The sequence below is a fragment of the Papio anubis genome, chromosome 7 (genome assembly GCF_008728515.1).
Source record: "Papio anubis isolate 15944 chromosome 7, Panubis1.0, whole genome shotgun sequence".
In the NCBI taxonomy this organism is placed as follows: domain Eukaryota; kingdom Metazoa; phylum Chordata; class Mammalia; order Primates; family Cercopithecidae; genus Papio; species Papio anubis.
Window position 1 is genome coordinate 4,135,526 of NC_044982.1, and position 20,388 is coordinate 4,155,913.

The following is a 20,388-nucleotide window of genomic DNA, read 5'->3' on the forward strand; positions in this document are numbered from 1 at the left end:
GGTGCAGTGGCTCACGCCTGTAATCCCAGCACTTTGGGAGGCTGAGATGGGAGGATCACAAGGTCAGGAGAGCGAGACCATCCGGTGAAGCACCGTTTCTACAAAAAATACAAAAAATTAGACGGGCATGGTGGCGGTTGCCTGTAGTCCCAGCTACTCAGGAGGCTGAGGCGTGAGAATCGCTTGAACCCGGGAGGCGGAGGTTGCAGTGAGCTGAGATTGTGCCACTGCACTCCAGCCTGGGCAACACAGCGAGACTCCATCTCAAAAAAATATATACATTTTAAAATTTATCAGTTTTAACTTCTAACACGGTGTACTTGTTAGAGATAACCCATATAAACAAAAATGCTTTGGGGTCCTCTTTCTAAGAGTATAAAGGGATCCTATGACTACAAAGCTTGAAAACTACTACTAGAGAATATTTGTAATAGGTCAGTCTTGGATCAGAGGGACTGAAAGTCATGCAGCTAATAATTGCTGAATTCTTGGCCGGGCATGGTGGCTCACGGCTGTAATCCCAGCACTTTGGGAGGCCAAGGTGGGCAGATCACCTGAGGTCAGGAGTTCAAGACCAGCCTGACCAACATGGTGAAACCCCACCTCTACACAAATAGAAAAATTAGTCAGGCATGATGGCAGGTCCCTGTAATCCCAGCTACTCAGGAGGCTGAGGCAGGAGAATTGCTTGAACCCGGGAGGCAGAGGTTGTAACGAGCCGAGATTGCGCCACTGCACTCCAGCCTGGGTGACAAGAGCGAGACTCCGTCTCAAGAAAGAAAAAAAAAAATTGCTGAATTCTGACAGTGTTCTAGGAATGAAGGTTACAAATAAGAAAAAGAAAGGACTGTGCCACCAAGGAGTTCAGTTTGGTTGCAGACACATGACAAAACAAATAAAACCCAGCAGATCATAAAGCCACACATGCAGTGGAAAAGGCATGGGCGTCGAAGCAGAACCTTGGTTTGAAAGCAAGCCCTGTGAGGTGCAAGCCTGCAACCCTGGGCTAGTTCCTGGATCTCTTGGAGCTCCAGCTTCTTCATCTTCACCGTACTGCCACCTAACCTTCTCCTCTGCCACTTCCTGTCACATGAGGTCATCTCACACAGGCCAGGTGGCTGGCAGAGAGTCCTCCATCCATTGAAATCACTGACTTGTCCACAGTTAGGATTCAGAAGTGCTTGGCATCACTCCTACTAACCTTTCAGGAAGTAGGAATGATAATAGCTTCTTTTCCAAGTAGGAGTAATACACAACAGTGGAATGAAAAAAGTGAATGTTCCAGTAGGCCAACTCCTTAGTCTTAGAAGTGGAAGCTTATAAAACATAAGTCTATAAAAGTAAATGTTACAAATAACAATTGAGATTATAAAGGGACAATGTTCAAGAATACAAACTGAATAAAAATACAATTATAAATATAGTTTTTCCAAATGTAAGAAGGCAAGAGCCAACAGGATTTCTGAAAATAATTTTACCTGGTCTAGATCCAGAGAGGAATAAACAATTTTGCCTTTGTCATCTCCAGAGAACAGTTTCATTCCATTGGGGCTCCAAGCCAGAGCTGTAATGCTGTTTTTGTGAATACCAGTGACATCAAATCTCCGAAGCTATGAACAAGGGATAAAAATAAACACAAGAAAAAGAAAAGGATAAATGCTGTGAGCTGGGGCTACATGGAGAAGGTCTACAATCGCTCCTAGTTATGGAAGAGCTGGTTTTGCAATCTCCTTTTCCAAGCAGAACCCTGCACAAGGTTCCATCCCTCTAGTCACCCTGAACACCCACAGAGAGCATACCTTGAGGATATTAAGCAAACATGAAATGACCCACCTGTACTTTATGCCAAGTGTTCAATTCGGCACAAAAATGTTCTCCAATTATAAACAGCACTGTGTTAAGCTTCTCTGAGCATAATTTTTTTTTTTTTTTGAGACGGAGTCTCACTCCATCAGGCTGGAGTGCAGTAGCGTGTTGCAATCTCGGCTCACTGTGACCTCTGCCTCCCGGGTTCAAGTAATTCTCCTGCCTCAGCCTCCCGAGTAGCTGGGACTACAGGCACACACCACCACGCCAAGCTAATTTTTATATATTTTTTCTTTTTTTTTTTTGAGATGGAGTCTTGCTTGTCGCCCAGGCTGGAGTGCAGTGGCGCGATCTCGGCTCACTACAAGCTCCGTCTCCCAGGTTCACGCCATTCTCCCGCCTCAGCCTCCCGAGTAGCTGGAACTACAGGTGCCCGCCACCACACCTGGCTAATTTTTTGTATTTTTTAGTAGAGATGGGGTTTCACCGTGTTAGCCAGGATAGTCTCAATCTCCTGACCTTGTGATCCGCCCACCTCAGCCTCCCAAAGTGCTGGGATTACAGGCGCGAGCCACCGCGCCTGGCCAAGTTTTGTATTTTTAGTAGAGACGGGGTTTCACCATGTTAGCCAGGATGGTCTTGATCTCTTGACCTCATGATCAGCCCGCCTTGGCCTTCCAAATTACTGGGATTACAGGTGTGAGCCACTGTGCCCGGCTTTCTCTGAGCATAAACTTTCTAAGCAGATGAGGATTTCTCATTTTAAAAATCCATGAGAAATTTACCAAGAAGTTAACACGTGTTCAGATCATAAGTACTCACCTGTTTATTTCTTCCTGGCAATGAAGACACAAGTTGAAAAACTGCAACCCTGCCAGAGGCTGTGCCTGCTGCCACCAGGTCATCAAAGCAGCTCAGCAGCTTCACCACAGTGATAGATTCCGTCTTCCCCTGGGGAAACATTGAAAACACATGAATCTGTAACTATGCAGGCTTTGAAAATGTAAAACAAGGAGGACATTACCAACGAGTGAAAAACTTCATCAGGCTGCAGCCCATATATATTCTTGATTAAAAAGGTATGCAAGTCAGAAATTACGTCTGTTGAAAAAAAAACACAAACAGGGCTGGGCACGGTGGATCACACCTGTAATCCCAGCACTTTGGGAGGCCAAGGCAAGCAGATTACCTGCGGTCAGCAGTTCGAGACGTCTGGCCAACATGGTGAAACCCTCTCTCTACTAAAAACACAAAAATTAGCTGGGCATGGTGGCAGATGCCTGTAATCCCAGCTATTTGGGAGGCTGAGGCAGGGAGAATCACTTGAACCCAGGAGGTGAAGGTTGCAGTGAGCCAAGATCATGCCATTGCATCCAGCCTGGGCGACAGAGCAAGACTCTGTCTCAAAAAAACAATAAACAACAAAAAACCAGAAAACAAATATACCTCGGCAGGACGGCAGTGGTGCAATCACAGTTCACTGCAGCCTTGACCTCCCAGGCTCAAGCGATCCTCCCGCCTCAGCCTCCCAAGTAGCTGGGACTACAGACGTGTGCCCCACACCCAGCTAATTTTTAAATTTTTTTGTAGAGACAAGGTCTCACTATATTGCCCAGGCTGGTCTCAATCTCCTGGGCACAAGGAATCCTCCTGCCTTGGCCTCCCAAAGTGCTGGGATTACAGACATGAGCCACTGCACCCTGCCCTCATCCCCCAATTTTTATTTTTATTTTTGTTGCCCAGGCTGGAGTACAGTGGCACAATCTTGGCTCACTGCAACCTCCACCTCCTGGGTTCAAGTGATTCTCCTGCCTCAGCCTCCCAAGTAGCTGGGACCACAGGCGCCCACCACCAAGTCCCGCTATTTTTTTTTTTTTTTGTATTTTTAGTAGAGATGGGGTTTCACCTTGTTGGCCAGGATGCTCTTGATCTCCTGACCTCGTGATCTGCCCACCTCAGCCTCCCAAAGTGCTGGGATTACAGGCATGGGCCACCGTACCCAGCCCTCATCCCCCAATTTTTTAATGTTAAAATACACCTAATATAAAATTACCAGTATCCCTTTTTAAAGTATACATTTCAGTGGTATTCAATACATTCATAATGCTCTGCAATCACCACCATCATCCATCTCCAGGACTACTGAATCTTGTAAAACTGAAACCGACCCTATTAAACAATAATTCCCCATTCATCCCTCTCCCCAGCCTCTGGCAACTACCATTCTACTTTCTGTCTTTATGATTTTTACTGCCCTTTTTTTTAAAAAAAAAAACTCCTCAAATTCCTTTTACCGTGATTTTGACTACTCCAAATACCTCATATAAATGGAACCATACAGTATTTGTCTTTTTTCTGATTGGCTTATCTCCTTCATACAGTATCTTCAAGGTTCATCCGTGTAATAGCACATACCAGAACTCCTTCCTTTTTAAGACTTAGTAATATTCTCTTGTATGTACATACTACGTTTTGTTTCTCCATTCATCCGTTGATGGACATACAAGGGTTGCTTCTCCATTTTAACTGTGAATAAGGCTTCTAGGAATATGAGCGTACAAACATCTCTTTGAGATACTGCTTTGAATTATCTTGGGTACACACCATACCCAGGACTGAATTTTGGTATCATATGGTAATTCTATTTTCAGTTTTTTGAGCAACCACCATAGTGTTTTCTAGTAGTGGCTGCATCATCTCCTATTCCTATGAACAATGCACCAGGGTTCTGATTTCTCACATCCTTACCAACCCTTGTTATTTCCATTTTTTTTTACCGTAGCCATCCTAATGGGTGTGGGGTATAGTTTTGACATGCATTGCCCTGATAATTAGTGATGTTAATTCTTCATGTGCTTATTGGCCATTTGTTTACCTTCTCTGGGGAAACATCTATTCAAGTCCTTTGTCCATTTTTTTTTTTTTTTTTTTTTTTTGAGACGGAGTCTCGCTCTGTCGCCCAGGCTGGAGTGCAGTGGCGCGATCTCGGCTCACTGCAAGCTCCGCCCCCCAGGTTCACGCCATTCTCCTGCCTCAGCCTCCCGAGTAGCTGGGACTACAGGTGCCGCCACCTCGCCCAGCTAGTTTTTTGTATTTTTTAGTAGAGACGGGGTTTCACCGTGTTAGCCAGGATGGTCTCGATCTCCTGACCTCGTGATCCGCCTGTCTCGGCCTCCCAAAGTGCTGGGATTACAGGCTTGCGCCACCACGCCCGGCCTCCTTTGTCCATTTTTGAATTGGGTTTTTTCATTGTTGAATTTTTTGTTTGTCTGTTTTTGAGATGGAGCCTCACTCTGTAGCCCAGGCTGGTGTGCAATGGCACGATCTTGGCTCACTGCAACCTCCACCTCCCAGGTTCAAGCAATTCTCGTGCCTCAGCCTCCCAAGTAGCTGGGATTACAGGTGTGAGCCACCGCGCCTGGTCTCATTGTTGAGTTTTAAGAGTTCCCTATATATCCTGAATATTAATCCCTTAACAGATACATGATTTCCAAATATTTTCTCCCATTCGGTGGGCTGCCTTTTTACTCTGTTGATAGTGTTTTCGATGTATAAAAATGTTTAAATTTTCATGAAGTACAATTTGTCTATTTTTCCATGTTGCTTATGCCTTGATGTTATATCCAATAAATCATTGTCAAATCCAATGTTGTGAAGATTTTGTCCTATGTTTTCTTCTAAAAGTTTCATAGTTTTAGTTCTTACATTTAGGTCTTTAATTCATTTTGAGTTTTTTTTTTTTTTTAAAGACAGGGTCCCCCTCTCTTGCCCAGGCTGGAGTACAGTGACACAATCTTGGCTCACTGCAACCTCCAGCTCCCGGGTTCAAGTGATTCTCATGCCTCAGCCTCCAGAGTAGCTGGGACTATAGGCATGCATCACCACACCTGGCTAATTTTTTGTATTTTTAGTAGAGACAGAGTTTCCCCATGTTGGCCAGGCTGATCTCAAACTCCTGGCCTCAAGTGATCCGCCTGCCTCAGCCTCCCAAGTGCTGGGATTACAGGTGTGAGCCACCAGGCCCAGCCATTTTGAGTTAATTTTTGAATGTGGTATTAGATAAGGGTCCAACTTCATTTTTTGCATGTTAATATCCAGTTTCCCCTATACCATTTGTTGAAAAGACTGTCCCTGTGGAACAATCTTCATGTCCTTATTAAAAATCACTTGACTGGGCCAGGTACGGTGGCTCACACCTGTAATCCCAGCACTTTGGGAGGCTGATGCAGGCCAATCACTTGAGGTCAGGAGTTCAAGACCAGCCTGTTAACAGGAAATCCTGTCTCTACTAAAAATATACAAATTAGCCAGGTGTGATGCCACACGCCTGTAGTCCCAGCTACTCGGGAGGCTGAGGCAGGAGAATCATTTGAACCCAGGAGGTGGAGGCTGCAGTGAGTGGAGATCATGCCACTGCACTGCAGCCTGGGCAACAGAGTAAGAGTCCGTCTCAAAAAAAAAAAAAAAAAAAAAATTCACTTGACTATATAAGAGGATTTATTTCTGGGCTATTGATTTCATTGGTCTCTATGTCTATTTTTATGTATCACTCTGTTTTCTTTTTTTTCTTCTTATGTCTTCATACCACAGCCAAGTCCAATATACTGTTTTAATGACTGCATTTTTGTAGTAAGTTTTAAGTTCAGGAAGTATGAGATGTCCAGCTTTGTTCGTTTTCAGGTTTGTTGGGGCTTTTCAGGGTCTCCTGAGATCCCATATGAATCTCAGAATAAATTTTTGTATTCTAAAACTCCCAAGTCAAAAAACGTCCTTGGGAGTTTGATAGAAATTGTATTGAATTAACTTATAAATCAATTTGGGTGGTATGGACAGCTTAACAATATTAAGTCAGGCTAGGCGGGGTGGCTCATGCCTGTAATCCCACAATTTTGGGAGGCCAAGGCAGGAGGATCACTTGAGCCCAGGCGTTCAAGACCAGCCTGAGCAACATAGTGAGATCCCATCTCTACAAAAAATTAAAAAAAAAAAAAAAAAAAGCCAGGCATAGTGGTGCATGCCTGTAGTCCTAGGTACTTGGGAGTCTGAGGTGGGAGGATCACTTGAGCCTAGGAGATTGAGGCTGCAGTGAGCCGTGATTGTGCCACTGCACTCCAGCCTAGGTGACAGAGCAAGACCTTGTCTCAAAAAACAAACACACAATGTTAAAGTCTCCCAATCTCTCAACATATAATGTTTCTATTTATCTATGTCTTCAATTTCTTTCAGCAATGTTTCATGTTTCATTGTACGAGTCTTTCACCTCTTTATTCTTTTTAATGTCATTTTAAGTGGAATTTTCCTCTTCTTTTTCATATTATTCACTGTTGGTGTTTAGAAATGCAACTGATTTTTGTGCATTGACTTTGTATGCTGCTACTATGCCAGTTTCATACATTAGTTCAAACAATTTTTTGTGGAATCTTTAGGGTTTCTACATACAAGATCATGTCATCTGCAAACAGAGATACTTTTACTTCTTCCTTCCTGATTTTGAAGCCTCTTAATTTCTTTTTCTTGGCTAATGACTCTGGCTAAAATTTCCAGCACTGTGTTGAATTGAAGTGACAAAAGCATGCATTTTGCCTTGTTTCTGATCTTAGAGGAAAAGCTTTCCGTTTTTTACCATTAAGTATAATTGTTCACTGTTTTTCATATACAGCTTTTATTATGTTGGGGTAGTTTCTATCCCAGTTTGTTGAGTGTTTTTACCATAAAAGGGTGTTGAATTTTGTCAAACGCTTTTTATGCACCAGTGGAGGTGACCATGTGATTTTGTCCCTCATTTTGTTAAAACAGTGTATTCGGTTTTATAAGGTTCAAAAGACTTTCATATGTTGAACCGTCTTTGCATTCCAGGAATATATCCCACTTTGGTCATGGTGTATAATCCTTTTAATATGCTGCTGAATTTGATTTGCTAGCATTTTCTTGAAGATTTTTCCATCAGTGTTCATGAGGGATACTGATGTGTACTTTTCTTGTGGTATCTTTTCTAGTTTTGGTATCAGCATAATTCTAGCCTCACAGAGTGAATTCAGAAGTATTCTCTCCTCTTCAACTGTTTGGAAAAATTTGAGAAGAAATAGTGTTAGTTTCTTAAATGCTTGGTTAAATTCACTGCTGAAGCCATCGTGTCTAAGGCTTTTCTTTACAAGGAGATAATTGATTCTGATTCTATCCTCTTACTAGTTACAGATCTACTCAGGTTTTCTATTTTTTCATGGTTTAGTCTCAGTAGGTTTTGTGTTTCTAGGGGTTTGTCCATTTCATCTAGGTTATCCAATTTGTTGGTATTCAACAGATCACCATCCTGTCATAATCCTTTTTGTTTGTTGAATCAATAGTAAGGGTCTACTTTGTTTCTGGTTTTAATCATTTGTGTCTTCTCTCATTTCTTCTTGATCAATCTGGCTAAAGGTTTGTCAATTTTGTTGAACTTTACAAAAATTCAACTTTTGGTTTCACTGATTTTCTCTATTGTTTTCTAGTCTCTATTTCCTTTCTGTCTGTTCTAAGCTTATTATTTCCTTCCTTCTGCTAGTTTTGGGTTTAGTTTTTCTTCCTTTCTAGTTCCTTAAATTGTAAAGTTTAGGTTGTTGATTTGAGATTTTTCTTATTTTTTAATGTATGTATTTAAAGCTATAAATTTCCCCCTCAGCATTATTTTCACTGTCTCATAAATTTTGGTATGCGTGTTTTTGTTGTAATTCGTCTTTAAGTATTTTTAAATTTCCCTTGTAATTTCTTTATTTACCCATTGGTTGACTGAGAGTATATGGTTAATTTGCACAAATTTGTGGATTCTCCAATTTTCCTTTTGCTACTGATTTCTAACTTTATCCTGTTGTGGTTGCAATAAGAAGATACTTTGTATACCTTTTAAAATCTACTGACACTTAATCTGTGGCTTAACATATGGTCTATCCTGGAAAACATCCCATGTACATTTGAGACAATGTATGCTATTGTCATTGGGTAGAGTGTTCTATAAATGTCTGTTATATCTAGTTGATTTATCATGTATAGTTTCTTTATATTTTTATCCATTATTGATAGTGGGATATTAAAGTTTCCAACTTTTATTGTAGAACTATCTACTTCTTCCTGCAATTCTGTAACTCTTTTTGTCTGACAGTAGAATAGCCACCCGATCTCTTTTCATTACTATTTGCATGGAATATCTTTTTCTATTCTTTCACCAGCAACATTTGGATCTAAAGTGAGTTTTTTTTTTTTTTTTTTTTTTGAGATGGAGTCTCGCTCTGTCGCCCAGGCTGGAGTGGAGTGCACTGGCACGATCTCGGCTCACTGCAAGCTCCGCCTCCCGGGTTCATGCCATTCTCCTGCCTCAACCTCCTGAGTAGCTGGGACTGACTACAGGCACCCGCCACCAAGCGTGGCTAATTTTTTTTGTATTTTTTAGTAGAGACGAGGTTCCACCGTGTTAACCAGGATGGTCTCGATATCCTGACCTTGTGATCCGCTGGCCTCAGGCTCCCAAAGTGCTGGGATTACAGGCGTGAGCCACCGTGCCTGGCCGTGAGTCTCTTATATATAGCACATAGTAGGATTTTTTGTTTTGTTTTTTTTGAGATGGAGTTTTGCTCTTGTTGCCCAGGCTGGAGTGCAATGGTTCTATCTCAGCTCACTACAACCTCCGTCTCCCAGGTTCAAGTGATTCTCCTGCCTCAGCCTCCTGGATAGCTGCGATTACAGGCATGCACCACCACGCCCAGCTAACTTTTGTATTTTTAGTAGAGAAGGGGTTTCACCAAGTTACCCAGGCTGGTCTCAAACTCCTCACCTCAGGTGATCCACCTGCCTTGGCCTCCCAAAGTGCTGGGATTACAGGTATGAGCCACCGTGCCCAGCCTGGATTGATTTTAAAATCCATTTTGACAACCTTTGTCTTTTGATTGGAGAGTTTAATTCATTTACATTTAAGGTAATTAACCGAAAAAGAGGGACTTATTTCTATCATTTTGTTCCTTTTGTTTATTTATTTATTTTTTTGAGACGAGTCTCACTCTGTCGCCCAGGCTGGAGTGCAGCAGCATGACCTTGGCTCACTGCAACCTCTGTCTCCTGGGTTCAAGCAATTCTCTGCTTCAGCCTCCCGGGTGGCTAGGATTACAGGTAGCTGCCACTACACCTGGCTAATTTTCCTGTTTTTTAAGTAGAGATGGGGTTTCACCATCTTGGCCAGGCTGGTCTTGAACTCCTGACCTCGTGATCCACCTGCTTCAGCCTCCCAAAGTGCTGGGGTTACTGGCATGAGTCACTGTGCCCGGCCTGTCATTTTGTTGCTTTGTATATGCCTTAAGGTTTTTGTCCCTAGTTTCCTGCATTAGTGTCTACTCCTGTGTTTAGCTGATTTTTTGGGGAACATTAAAATATTTAAATTCCTTTCTCATGTCCTTTTGTGTATATTCTACAGTGATTTTCTCTGTCATTACCATGGGGACTACATTTAACATCCTAAAGTTATAACACTAATTTAAATTTCTATCAGCTTAATTTCAGTAACACAGAAAAACTCCACTCCATTACAGCTTGGTCCTCAACCTTTTTGTTTACTAATACCACAAAATTATACCTTTACAAATTGTGTACCCCAAACCATAAAGTAAATAATTATTTTAAATTCTTTAGAAATTCTTTTACCAAAAAAATTACTTTAAATTATGTAGAAAACAAAATGTGGGCCGGGCACAGTGGCTCACGCCTTTAATCCCAGCACTTTGGGAGGCCAAGGCGGGTGGATCAACTGAGGTCGGGAGTTTGACACCAGCCCAACCAAAATGGAGAAACCCCATCTCTACTAAAAATACAAAAATTAGCCAGGAGTGGTGGCACACACCTGTAATCCCAGCTACCTGGCAGGCTGAGGCACAAGAATCACTTGAACCTGGGAGGTGGAGGTGGCAGTGAGACAGTATCGCACCACTGTACTCAGCCTGGGTGACGGAGTGAGACTCCATCTCAAAAAAAAAAAAAAAGAAAAAAGAAAAGAAAATGTAGATTTACAAACCAACATTACAATACTAGCTTTTAGACTAATTTAAAAAAATTTTTAGTCTCTTAAATCATGTAGAAAACAAAAATGCAATTATAAACCACTGTCACAGTAATATTAGCTTTTATAATTGCACATATCCTTCACTTTTGAGATCTTCAGATCTTCATTTCTTTTTCTTTTCGTTTCCTTTTTTTTTTTTTTTTTTTTTTGAGACAGAGTCTTGCTCTGTTGCCAGGCTGGAGCGCAATGGCCGGATCTCAGTTCACTGCAACCTCCACCTCCCGGGTTCAAGTGATTCTCCTGCCTCAGCCTCCTGAGTAGCTGGGACTACAGGCACAAACCACCACACTTAGGTACTTTTTGTATTTTTAGTAGAGATGGGGTTTCACCATATTGGCCAAGATGGTCTCGATCTCTTGACCTCATGATCCACCCGCCTCAGCCTCCCAAAGTGATGGGATTACAGGTGTGAGCCACCACACCCGGCCGAGATCTTCATTTCTTTATACGGCTTTGAGTAACTGTTTAATATCCTTTAATTTCCCCCTGCAGGACTCACTTGAGTATTTCTTGCGGGGCAGGTCTTGTGGCTAATGAACTCCCTCCATTTTTGTTCACCTGGTAATATCTTAATTTCTTTCTCACTTCTGAAGGACAGTGTTGCTGGATATTAGATGCTTAGTTGACAGGTTCTTTTTTTTTTTTTTTTAACACTCTGAATATATCAGCCCACTGTATTCTGACCTCCAAACTTTTTTTATTTGTTTGTTTGTTTTTTGAGACAGATTTTTGCTCTGTCATCCAGGCTGGAGTGCAGTGGCCTGATCTCAGCTCACTGCAACCTCTGCCTCCCAGGCTCACATGATTCTTGTGCCTCAGGCACCCAGATGGCTAGGATTACAGGCACATGCGCCACCATGCCTGGCTAATTTTTGTATTTTTAGAGACAGAGTTTCACCATGTTGGCCAGGCTAGTCTCAAACTCCTGGCCTCAAGAGATCCACCTGCCTCGGCCTCCCAAAGTGCTGGGATTATGGATGTGAGCCACTGCACCTGGCCCCTCCAAAGTTTTTGATGAGAAATCTGCTTATAATCTTACTGGGTATCCCTTGTATATGATGAGGCATTTATCTCTTCTCTGAAGTTTTTTTAGTCAGCTTCCTCAGTTTGAATCCTTTCTTGAGACAGGGTCTCATGCTGTAGGCCAGGCTGGAGTACAGGGCCTCAATCATATCTCACTGCAGCCTCAACCTTCCAGGCTCAAGCAGTTTTCCCACCGTAGCCTCCCGAGGACCTGAGACTACAGGCACATGCCACCTCGCCCGACTAATTTTTTTGATTTTTAGCAGAGATGAGGTCTTACTATATTGCCCAGGCTGAGCTCGAACTCAAGTGATCCTCCTGCCTTGTCCTCCCAAAGTGCTGGGATTCCAGGTGTGAGCCACTGAACCCAGCCCAAAGGTTCTTTGATTTTCACTTTTGGGAGTTTGACTGTAATGTATCTTGCTGTGGGTGTCCTTGAATTCATCTTATTTGGAGTTCATTTAACTTCCTGGATGTTTATATCCATGTCTCTTGTCAAATCAGGGAAGCTTCCAGATACTTTCATTTCTTTCTATAACTCCCAGAAAATATGTTAGTCTGTTTGATGATGTTCCACAGGTCCCTTAGGCTCTGTTTATGTTTCTTCAAACATTTTTCTGTTTCTCAGACTTGATAATTTTAATATCTTATCTTCAAATTCACTGATTCTTTCTTCTGCTTGCTCAAATCTGCCTTTGAATCCCTCCAGTGAATTTCTCATTTCAGTTATTGTATTTTTCAGTTCCAGAATTATTTTCAGTTTCTTTTTAGGGTTTCTATCTCTTTATTTATATTTACATTTTATTCATACACTGTTATCCTTTTTCTTTTCTTTCCTTTTTTTTTTTTTTTGGAGACAGAATCTCTCTCTGTTGCCCAGGCTGGAGTGCAGTGGCATGATCTTGGCTCACTGCAACCTCCATCTCCCAAGTACAAGTGATTCTCCTGCCTCAGCCCCCCGAGTAGCTGGGACTACAGGCTTGTGCCACCACGCCCAGCTAATTTTTGTCTTTTTTACTAGAGATGACCCAGGTTTCAACATGTTGGCCACGCTGGTCTTGAACTCCTGCCCTCAAGTGATCTGCCTGCCTCAGCCTTCCAAAATGCTGGGATTACAGGCGTAAGCCACCACATCCAGCCTTCATACACTGTTTTACCTTTCTCCACATCTTATTTATTTATTTATTTATTTATTTATTTAGAGAAGGAGTCTCACTCTGTTGCCCAGGCTAGAGTGCAATGGCACAATCTTGGCTCACTGCAACCTCCACCTCCCAGGTTCAAGAGATTCTCCTGCCTCAGCCTCCCAAGTAGCTGAGATTACCAGTGAGCGCCACCACACCTGGCTAGTTTTTGATTTTTAGTAGAGACAGGGTTTCACCATCTTGGCCAGGTTGGTCTCATCTTGGCAAGACTGGTCTCAAACTCCTGACCTCAAGTGATCCACCTGCCTCGGCCTCCCAAATGCTGGGTTTACAGGCATGAGCCACCACGCCCAGCCCTACATCTTCTTTAGTTGTTTGAGTACCTTTAAGACAGCTGTTTTAGGCCGGGCGCGGTGGCTCAAGCCTGTAATCCCAGCACTTTGGGAGGCCGAGACGGGCGGATCACGAGGTCAGGAGATCGAGACCATCCTGGCTAACAAGGTGAAACCCCGTCTCTACTAAAAAATACAAAAAACTAGCCGGGCGAGGTGGTGGGCGCCTGTAGTCCCAGCTACTCGGGAGGCTGAGGCAGGAGAATGGCGTAAAAACCCGGGAGGCGGAGCTTGCAGTGAGCTGAGATCCGGCCACTGCACTCCAGCCTGGGCGACACAGCGAGACTCCGTCTCAAAAAAAAAAAAAAAAGACAGTTGTTTTAAAATCTTTTTCTAGTAGGTCTACTATGTGGTCTCAGGAACAGTTTCAGTTGGTTTATTTTTTTCCTTGGAAGAGCATACTTTCCTGTTTGTGTGCCTCGTGATTTCTTCTGTTGAAAACTGAACATGTGAATCTAATAATGTGGTAATTCAGAAAATCAGATCCTCCCCTTTCCAAGTTTACTGGGTTTTGTTATTCTGTGTGTGCGTGTGTGTGTGTGTGATTCTTTCTGATTACTGTAGGCCGTCTGTGCCAAAGATCAGTCTCAGGTATAAACTTAGGTCTTTTCTCAGGTCTTTTCTGTGCCTATACCTTTTCCTAGGCATGCACAGTCACTTCTTAATTCTCCCCCTTAATGCAGTTGCTTTTCAATGTCGTATTCTCTAATATCTAGCTCCCAAATGGGGGAAAAAAAAAGTGAAGCAAGGGAGCAGGACCATTAGCACTTTAAATCCCCTGGAAGTCTTGTTAATTGGAGGGGGGAGAACTTGAAATAACGAGGGAGGTGTAATGACAGTGGCCACCCATCTCTTTGTCTGCACCTCTATGATTAGAAGTAGCAATCAGCAGTCAGAGCACAGACCCCAAATATTTAGAGGACAGGATGCTTTTTGCCTATTCTGGCTCCCACAAGCTATGTGCAAGCTCTAGGAACATCCCCAGAGCTGCCTTCCACAGAACTGGGGTTGGGGAGTGCATAGCTGCTACTGTGCTAAGAGTTGAAACTGACCAAAATTAACCACAATTTGCCATCCAGGCAAGAAGCTGTAAGCCTCAATAGACTTCGGAGTTCCAGAATAGTTACATCAGACAGAACCTGCCAGTACAACTGATGTCTAGGTGTGGAGACATATTACTGGTGCTTCCTCTTCCACCATTTTCCCAAATACTCTCCTTCCTTTCTAGGTTTTTAACCTTTGAAATGAAAACACAAAAACAAATACAAAAACAAAAGCATCCCACCTCATTTCTTTCTTTTTTTTTTTTTTTTTTTGAGACGGAGTCTCGCTCTGTCGCCCAGGCTGGAGTGCAGTGGCGCGATCTCGGCTCACTGCAAGCTCCACCTCCCGGGTTCATGCCATTCTCCTGCCTCAGCCTCCCGAGTAGTGGGACGACAGGCATCCGCCACCACGCCTGGCTAATATTTTTGTATTTTTAGTAGAGATGGGGTTTCACCGTGTTAGCCAGGATGGTCTCAATCTCCTGACCTCGTGATCCACCTGCCTCGGCCTCCCAAAGTGCTGGGATTACAGAGCAAGACTCCATCTTAAAAAAAAAAAAAAAAGAGTACTAAAGAACTTCAACAAGAGAGGTATTTTCCCCAGCCCCTGCTCAAAACAAAAACAAAAACAAACCAGGAATCTAGAGTCACAAGAACTGTCCCAGATTCAAGTTCTACTTTATTCTACCTGATCAACAGGGACAATTCATGAAGTGAACACTTGTTATCCATAATCCACCTGCCCCACAGGTTTGCTGAGAGGATTATAAGACGATACATCTAAATACGACTTATAAACTAATTCCTACCACGTTTTGGTTTTCAGATCAATAATCCTATTAAAGCTTAATATGTTGGTTTATTTTATTTTATTTTTTTGAGACAGTCTTGCTCTGTCGCCCAGGCTGGAGTGCAATGGCGTGATCTCGGCTCACTGCAACTTCTGCCTCCTGGGTTCAAGCAATTCTCCTGCCTCAGCCTCCCGAGTAGCTGGGATTACAGGCAGATGCCACCACGCCCAGCTAATTTTTGTATTTTTAATAGAGACGGGGTTTCACCATGTTGGTCAGGCTAGTCTCAAACTCCTGACCTTGTGGTCCTCCTGCCTCAATCTACCAAAGTGCTGGGATTACAGGCGTGAGCCACCGTGCCTGGCCCAATATGTTGGTTTATTAAAAAGCACATGTATAAGCATTGCTCACAGATGTTCAGGCTTCTAGTCTGAGTGATCTTTTTTATTTTGAAAGTATTCATTCAGAAAAATCACACAACTGTTTTGACCTTGCTAAGATATATGGCGATATCGGCCGGGCGCGGTGGCTCAAGCCTGTAATCCCAGCACTTTGGGAGGCCGAGACGGGCGGATCACGAGGTCAGGAGATCGAGACCATCCTGGCTAACACGGTGAAACCCCGTCTCTACTAAAAAATACAAAAAACTAGCCGGGCGAGGTGGCGGGCGCCTGTAGTCCCAGCTACTCGGGAGGCTGAGGCAGGAGAATGGCGTAAACCCGGGAGGCGGAGCTTGCAGTGAGCTGAGATCCGGCCACTGCACTCCAGCCTGGGCGACAGAGCGAGACTCCGTCTCAAAAAAAAAAAAAAAAGAAAAAGATATATGGCGATATCTTCAGTAAACCATTTTAATCTTCAACATAGTAATTTATATAGTAATCAATCTGCCATATATGTAAGAAACAAATATACCTCCTTGCTCTGGGTACCAAGTGAGCTGCTATAGAAATACAAAATAAAGTAGGTCACAGTCCCAGGCCTCTTAAAGCTTAGCTGTTGCACCGAGACAGGCACATGAAAAGCCGCCTACAGTGAGTGGAGGTGGTAATGAAGGAGCTCACTTTCATCTAGTACTTTAAAGCTTTCAGGGTATTTTCATGGACTATAAATATATCTAGTGTCAGATCGTGATCTAGGTTAAGAGATTTGGATCTTAAGCGACAGTAAGAAAAAGGGAGATCCCTTGAAGATTTCTGATTTTGCCAGTGTATCAGTCAGAGGCATTTCTGACAAACACGATTAGGAGCAAGACGGAGGAAGGAGGGAGTGGGGCAAGCCAGGAAGCTGCCGGGAGTGTTTCACAATAGCCCAGGCTGAGGTGAGCAAGGGCCCAGTCTAGAAAAGTGGTAAACAGAACAGGCATGAGGGCAGTGAAACCTTGATGAAGACAGACTCCATCGAGACTTTGAGAAGGATAACAGCAACAAAGAAAACAGGACAGCAGCTTGTCTTTGTTTTTCTGTGCCAGGTAATGTGTTAAGCACTTTAAACGTATAATTGGATCCTCAAACAACTTTCTGTAAGGGAAGGTGCTGTAGTTATTCACATTTTACAAATATGGGACTGAGCTCCAGATAAGTTATTTGTTTTTTTGTTTGTTTGTTTTGAGACAGGGTCTCGCTCTGTCACCCAGGCTGAGTGCAGTGGCCTGATCATGACTCACTGCAGCCTTGACCTCTCAGGCTCAAGTGATCCTCCCACCTCAGCCCCCACAAGTAGCTGGGAATACAAGTGTGTGCCACCACACCCAGCTAATTTTTTTATTTGTTGTAGAGACAGGGTCTTGCTATGTTGCCCAGGCTGGTCTCAAAGTCCCTCAGGTCCCAAAGTGCTAGGATTATACGTGTGAGCCACCGTGCCTGGCAGTAATTTGTCTAAGGTTACAAAGCTAGTGAAAATCAAGAGTTGGCCGGGCGCGGTGGCTCACGCCTGTAATCCCAGCACTTTGGGAGGCCAAGGAGGGCAGATCACGAGGTCAGGAGATCGAGACCATACTGGCTAACATGGTGAAACCCCATCTCTACTAAAAATACAAAAAATTAGCCAGGCGTGGTGGCGGGCGCTTGTAGTCCCAGCTACTCAGGAGGCTGAGGCAGGAGAATGGCATGAACCCGGGAGGCAGAGCTTGCAGTGAGCCGAGATCGTGCCACTGCACTCTAGCCTGGGTGACAGAGCCAGACTCCAACTCAAAAAAAAAAAAAAAGAAAATCAAGAGTCAGGATTCACACACAAATGTGGCACTCTCCAGAGGCCCTGCTCTGCCTCTGTGCTCAATACTTTCTGTGTGAATGAATCCAAAGGACTTGGTGATAGAGCATTTGGTAGGTTTGTGGAAAGGAAGGAGAATGAGGGAACCTTTATGATCTGGAGTTGGATAACATGAGATGGATGATACCATTAACGGAATTCACTGGCATTGCTTTGAAGGGAAAAGGTGATGTAATATGTTTTAAAATGCAGAGTCTTGACATGGTGGCAAGAAGTTGAAAACAAAATATTTTCCTTAGAAATTTATCATTATAAAAATGAATGCATCAGGAATTAAAATGATTTACTAGAGATTTTGCCATGTCATAGCACAAGTTCAAAATGGCTGTGAAATTTTTCTAAATGAATGGTTCCAAAACAAAAATGATCATGGCCAGGCGCACTGGTTCACGCCTATAATCCCAGCACTTTGGGAGGCCGGGGCGGGTGGATCATTTGAAGTCAGGAGTTCGAGACCAGCCTGTCCCACATGGTGAAACCCCATCTCTACTAAAAATACAAAAATTAGCCAGGTGGTAGTGGTGTACGCCTGTAATCTCAGCTACTCGGGAGGCTGAGGCAGGAGAATCGCTTGAGGCTGGGAGGCAGAGGTTGCAGTGAGCTGAGATCATGCCATTGCACTCCAGTCTGGGCAACAGAGTGAGACTCTGTCTCAAAAATAAATAAATAAATAAATGATCATGTAGAGGGGGCTGGAAGCCTCAATATTGGTGTGCAGTGCTTGTACGTGTGCTTTGTAATGTATCAATGTCCTTTGTAATGTAACCAATGAGCTTGAGTTAATGTTATTTAATATGATTATTAATAAATGTCATGGTTGTTGATGTAAGAACCAAAACATCCCAGACATCAGATTATCAATACTTAATTACAGTTCATATAGACATAGAATATGAGGCTTCAACTTTGCACGATACAATAGCCTAGCTATTCCAAAACACCCCCCTCCAAACACCTGGCAATGCTGAGTGAAATATGTAACAGCCTTTCAAATGCATAGCTGAGTTTTCGAGAAAGTATGGAAAATCCACAGGACCCAAAACCAAAAACAATGCTCCCAAACTAGAAGAGAAGCCAGCCCTGAAGCTACAGGCTACCTGTAACTAATGGGCACACCCGTGGAGCCTTGGTTTTCAGAGCTGAGTAGATGGTGAGGAGCTGGAACTGATATTCTCTGCCAAGCCAGAATCCCAAGGACCTAACCCTAAGTGAAAGAGTAAGCTAGGGAAAAATCAATCTGCTGGCAAATGGAGCTGACAAGGAAATCTGTCTTATCTCAAGCATTGACTGGAATGAATAAAAAAGAGTCTTTCCTAAGAATCTGTCATCATAAGCCTGCCTCATTCAGCATCAGAGTTTGAAGTTATTCTCTCTTTCCAAGCAAAGTTCTACACAGACGGTGAATCTGAAGTGCTTCTATGTTGGTAGCACTCCAACGTGCCTGGCATTGGTAAACATAAACCCCATCTGTGGGGCTGTCCTGATCCAGGTCCCCCAGGGTTCTCATACATTAGGATGAGCCACATCGCTCGCAATTAGAAATTACCATAGGGAAGTAGGCCCACGAGTGAGTCAAGTAAAACAAACCATAACAGCATTGAACAACCCTAAGTATTTCATTTAGATTGAACAACACAAAACATAAAAGAAAAATGATTAAAATGTTTTTAAAATAAAACAGGAAACTGAAATGTAAGCAAAGAACTACTACTATTGGAAATACAAATGAAAAAATCCAAGAGAGTTTAAAATGTCACTGGGTGGAATGAAGAGCAAATTAGTCACAGTTGGAAAAAAAAAGTATTGAACTAGATGATAGATCTGAGGAAATTACCTACCATGCAACAAAGAGATGAAAAGATTAAAAATATGAAAGACAAGTTTAGAGACATAGAAGAGAGAACATAAAGGTCCAAGCTACACATAATTGGGTTTTCAGCTGGGTGCGGTGGCTCACACCTGTAATCCCAGCACTTTGGGAGGCTGAGGTGGGTGGCTCACCTGAGGTCAGGAGTTCATGACCAGCCTGGCCAACACAGTGAAACCCCGTCTCTACTAAAAATACAAAAAAATTAGCTGGGTGTGATGGTGCGCGCCTGTAATCCCAGCTACTCAGGAGGCTGAGGCAGGAGAATTGCTTGAGCCCGGGAGGCAGAGGTTGCAGTGAGCCGAGATCACACCATTGCACTCCAGCCTGGGCAACAAGAGCGAAACTCTGTCTAACACAAAACAAAACAAAAAGACAAATAAAAAAAGGGGTTTCAGTAGGAAATGAAAAGAGAGGATAACGAAAGTGGTATCTTCAGAAATAAAGGCTAAACAGTTTCCAAAATTCAACAAAGACATATCCTCAGAAGCTCAACCTTTTCAAAAGACAAGGGTGCTGCCTTCAGGAGGCCTCAGAATCTAGGAAAAGGAGCAAGACTTCATCAATAATACAAGAGCAACGCACTATTGGCACTGACAGCCGTGTACAGGTGGGTAATGGGGAGAAGGCGATCAACTTTGCCAAGTGCAGAGAGGGGAGGGCAGGAAAGGTGCTTAGGATGGCAGCTGGTTAAATATGAAGTAACTCATTTTATGGTATGCTCCTTGCCTTCATTTTTAAAATAATGATTATCTGTCCATGACTATATATAACATGTTCAGCTTAAAGAACAATTAAAAAATGAGCACCCATGAAATCCCCATGTAGCTTGGGAAAGGGACCATTAACAGCACCTTTGAAGCTCTTGTGTGCCTCTCCCTGACTACATACCCCACCCCACCAAACCACTCTCCTAACATTGAGATGAAATATTCTCTTGCTTTGATTCATAGCTTTACCACACGCACATATAT

At 43.1% G+C, this 20,388-nt stretch overlaps 1 protein-coding gene across 5 annotated transcripts in view; it reads right to left on the reverse strand.

Moving 5' to 3' along the window:
* TECPR2 (tectonin beta-propeller repeat containing 2) overlaps nt 1–20,388 on the reverse strand; it is a 140,184-nt gene that overhangs the window by 92,038 nt on the left and 27,758 nt on the right. For all 5 annotated transcript variants that reach the window (XM_031667793.1, XM_031667792.1, XM_021941587.2 and 2 more), the window contains 2 exons: nt 2,629–2,757; nt 1,479–1,610 (listed from right to left, as the gene is read on the reverse strand). In XM_031667793.1, coding sequence (XP_031523653.1) covers nt 1,479–1,610; nt 2,629–2,757 — 261 coding nt within the window. The remainder of the gene's footprint in view (nt 1–1,478; nt 1,611–2,628; nt 2,758–20,388) is intronic.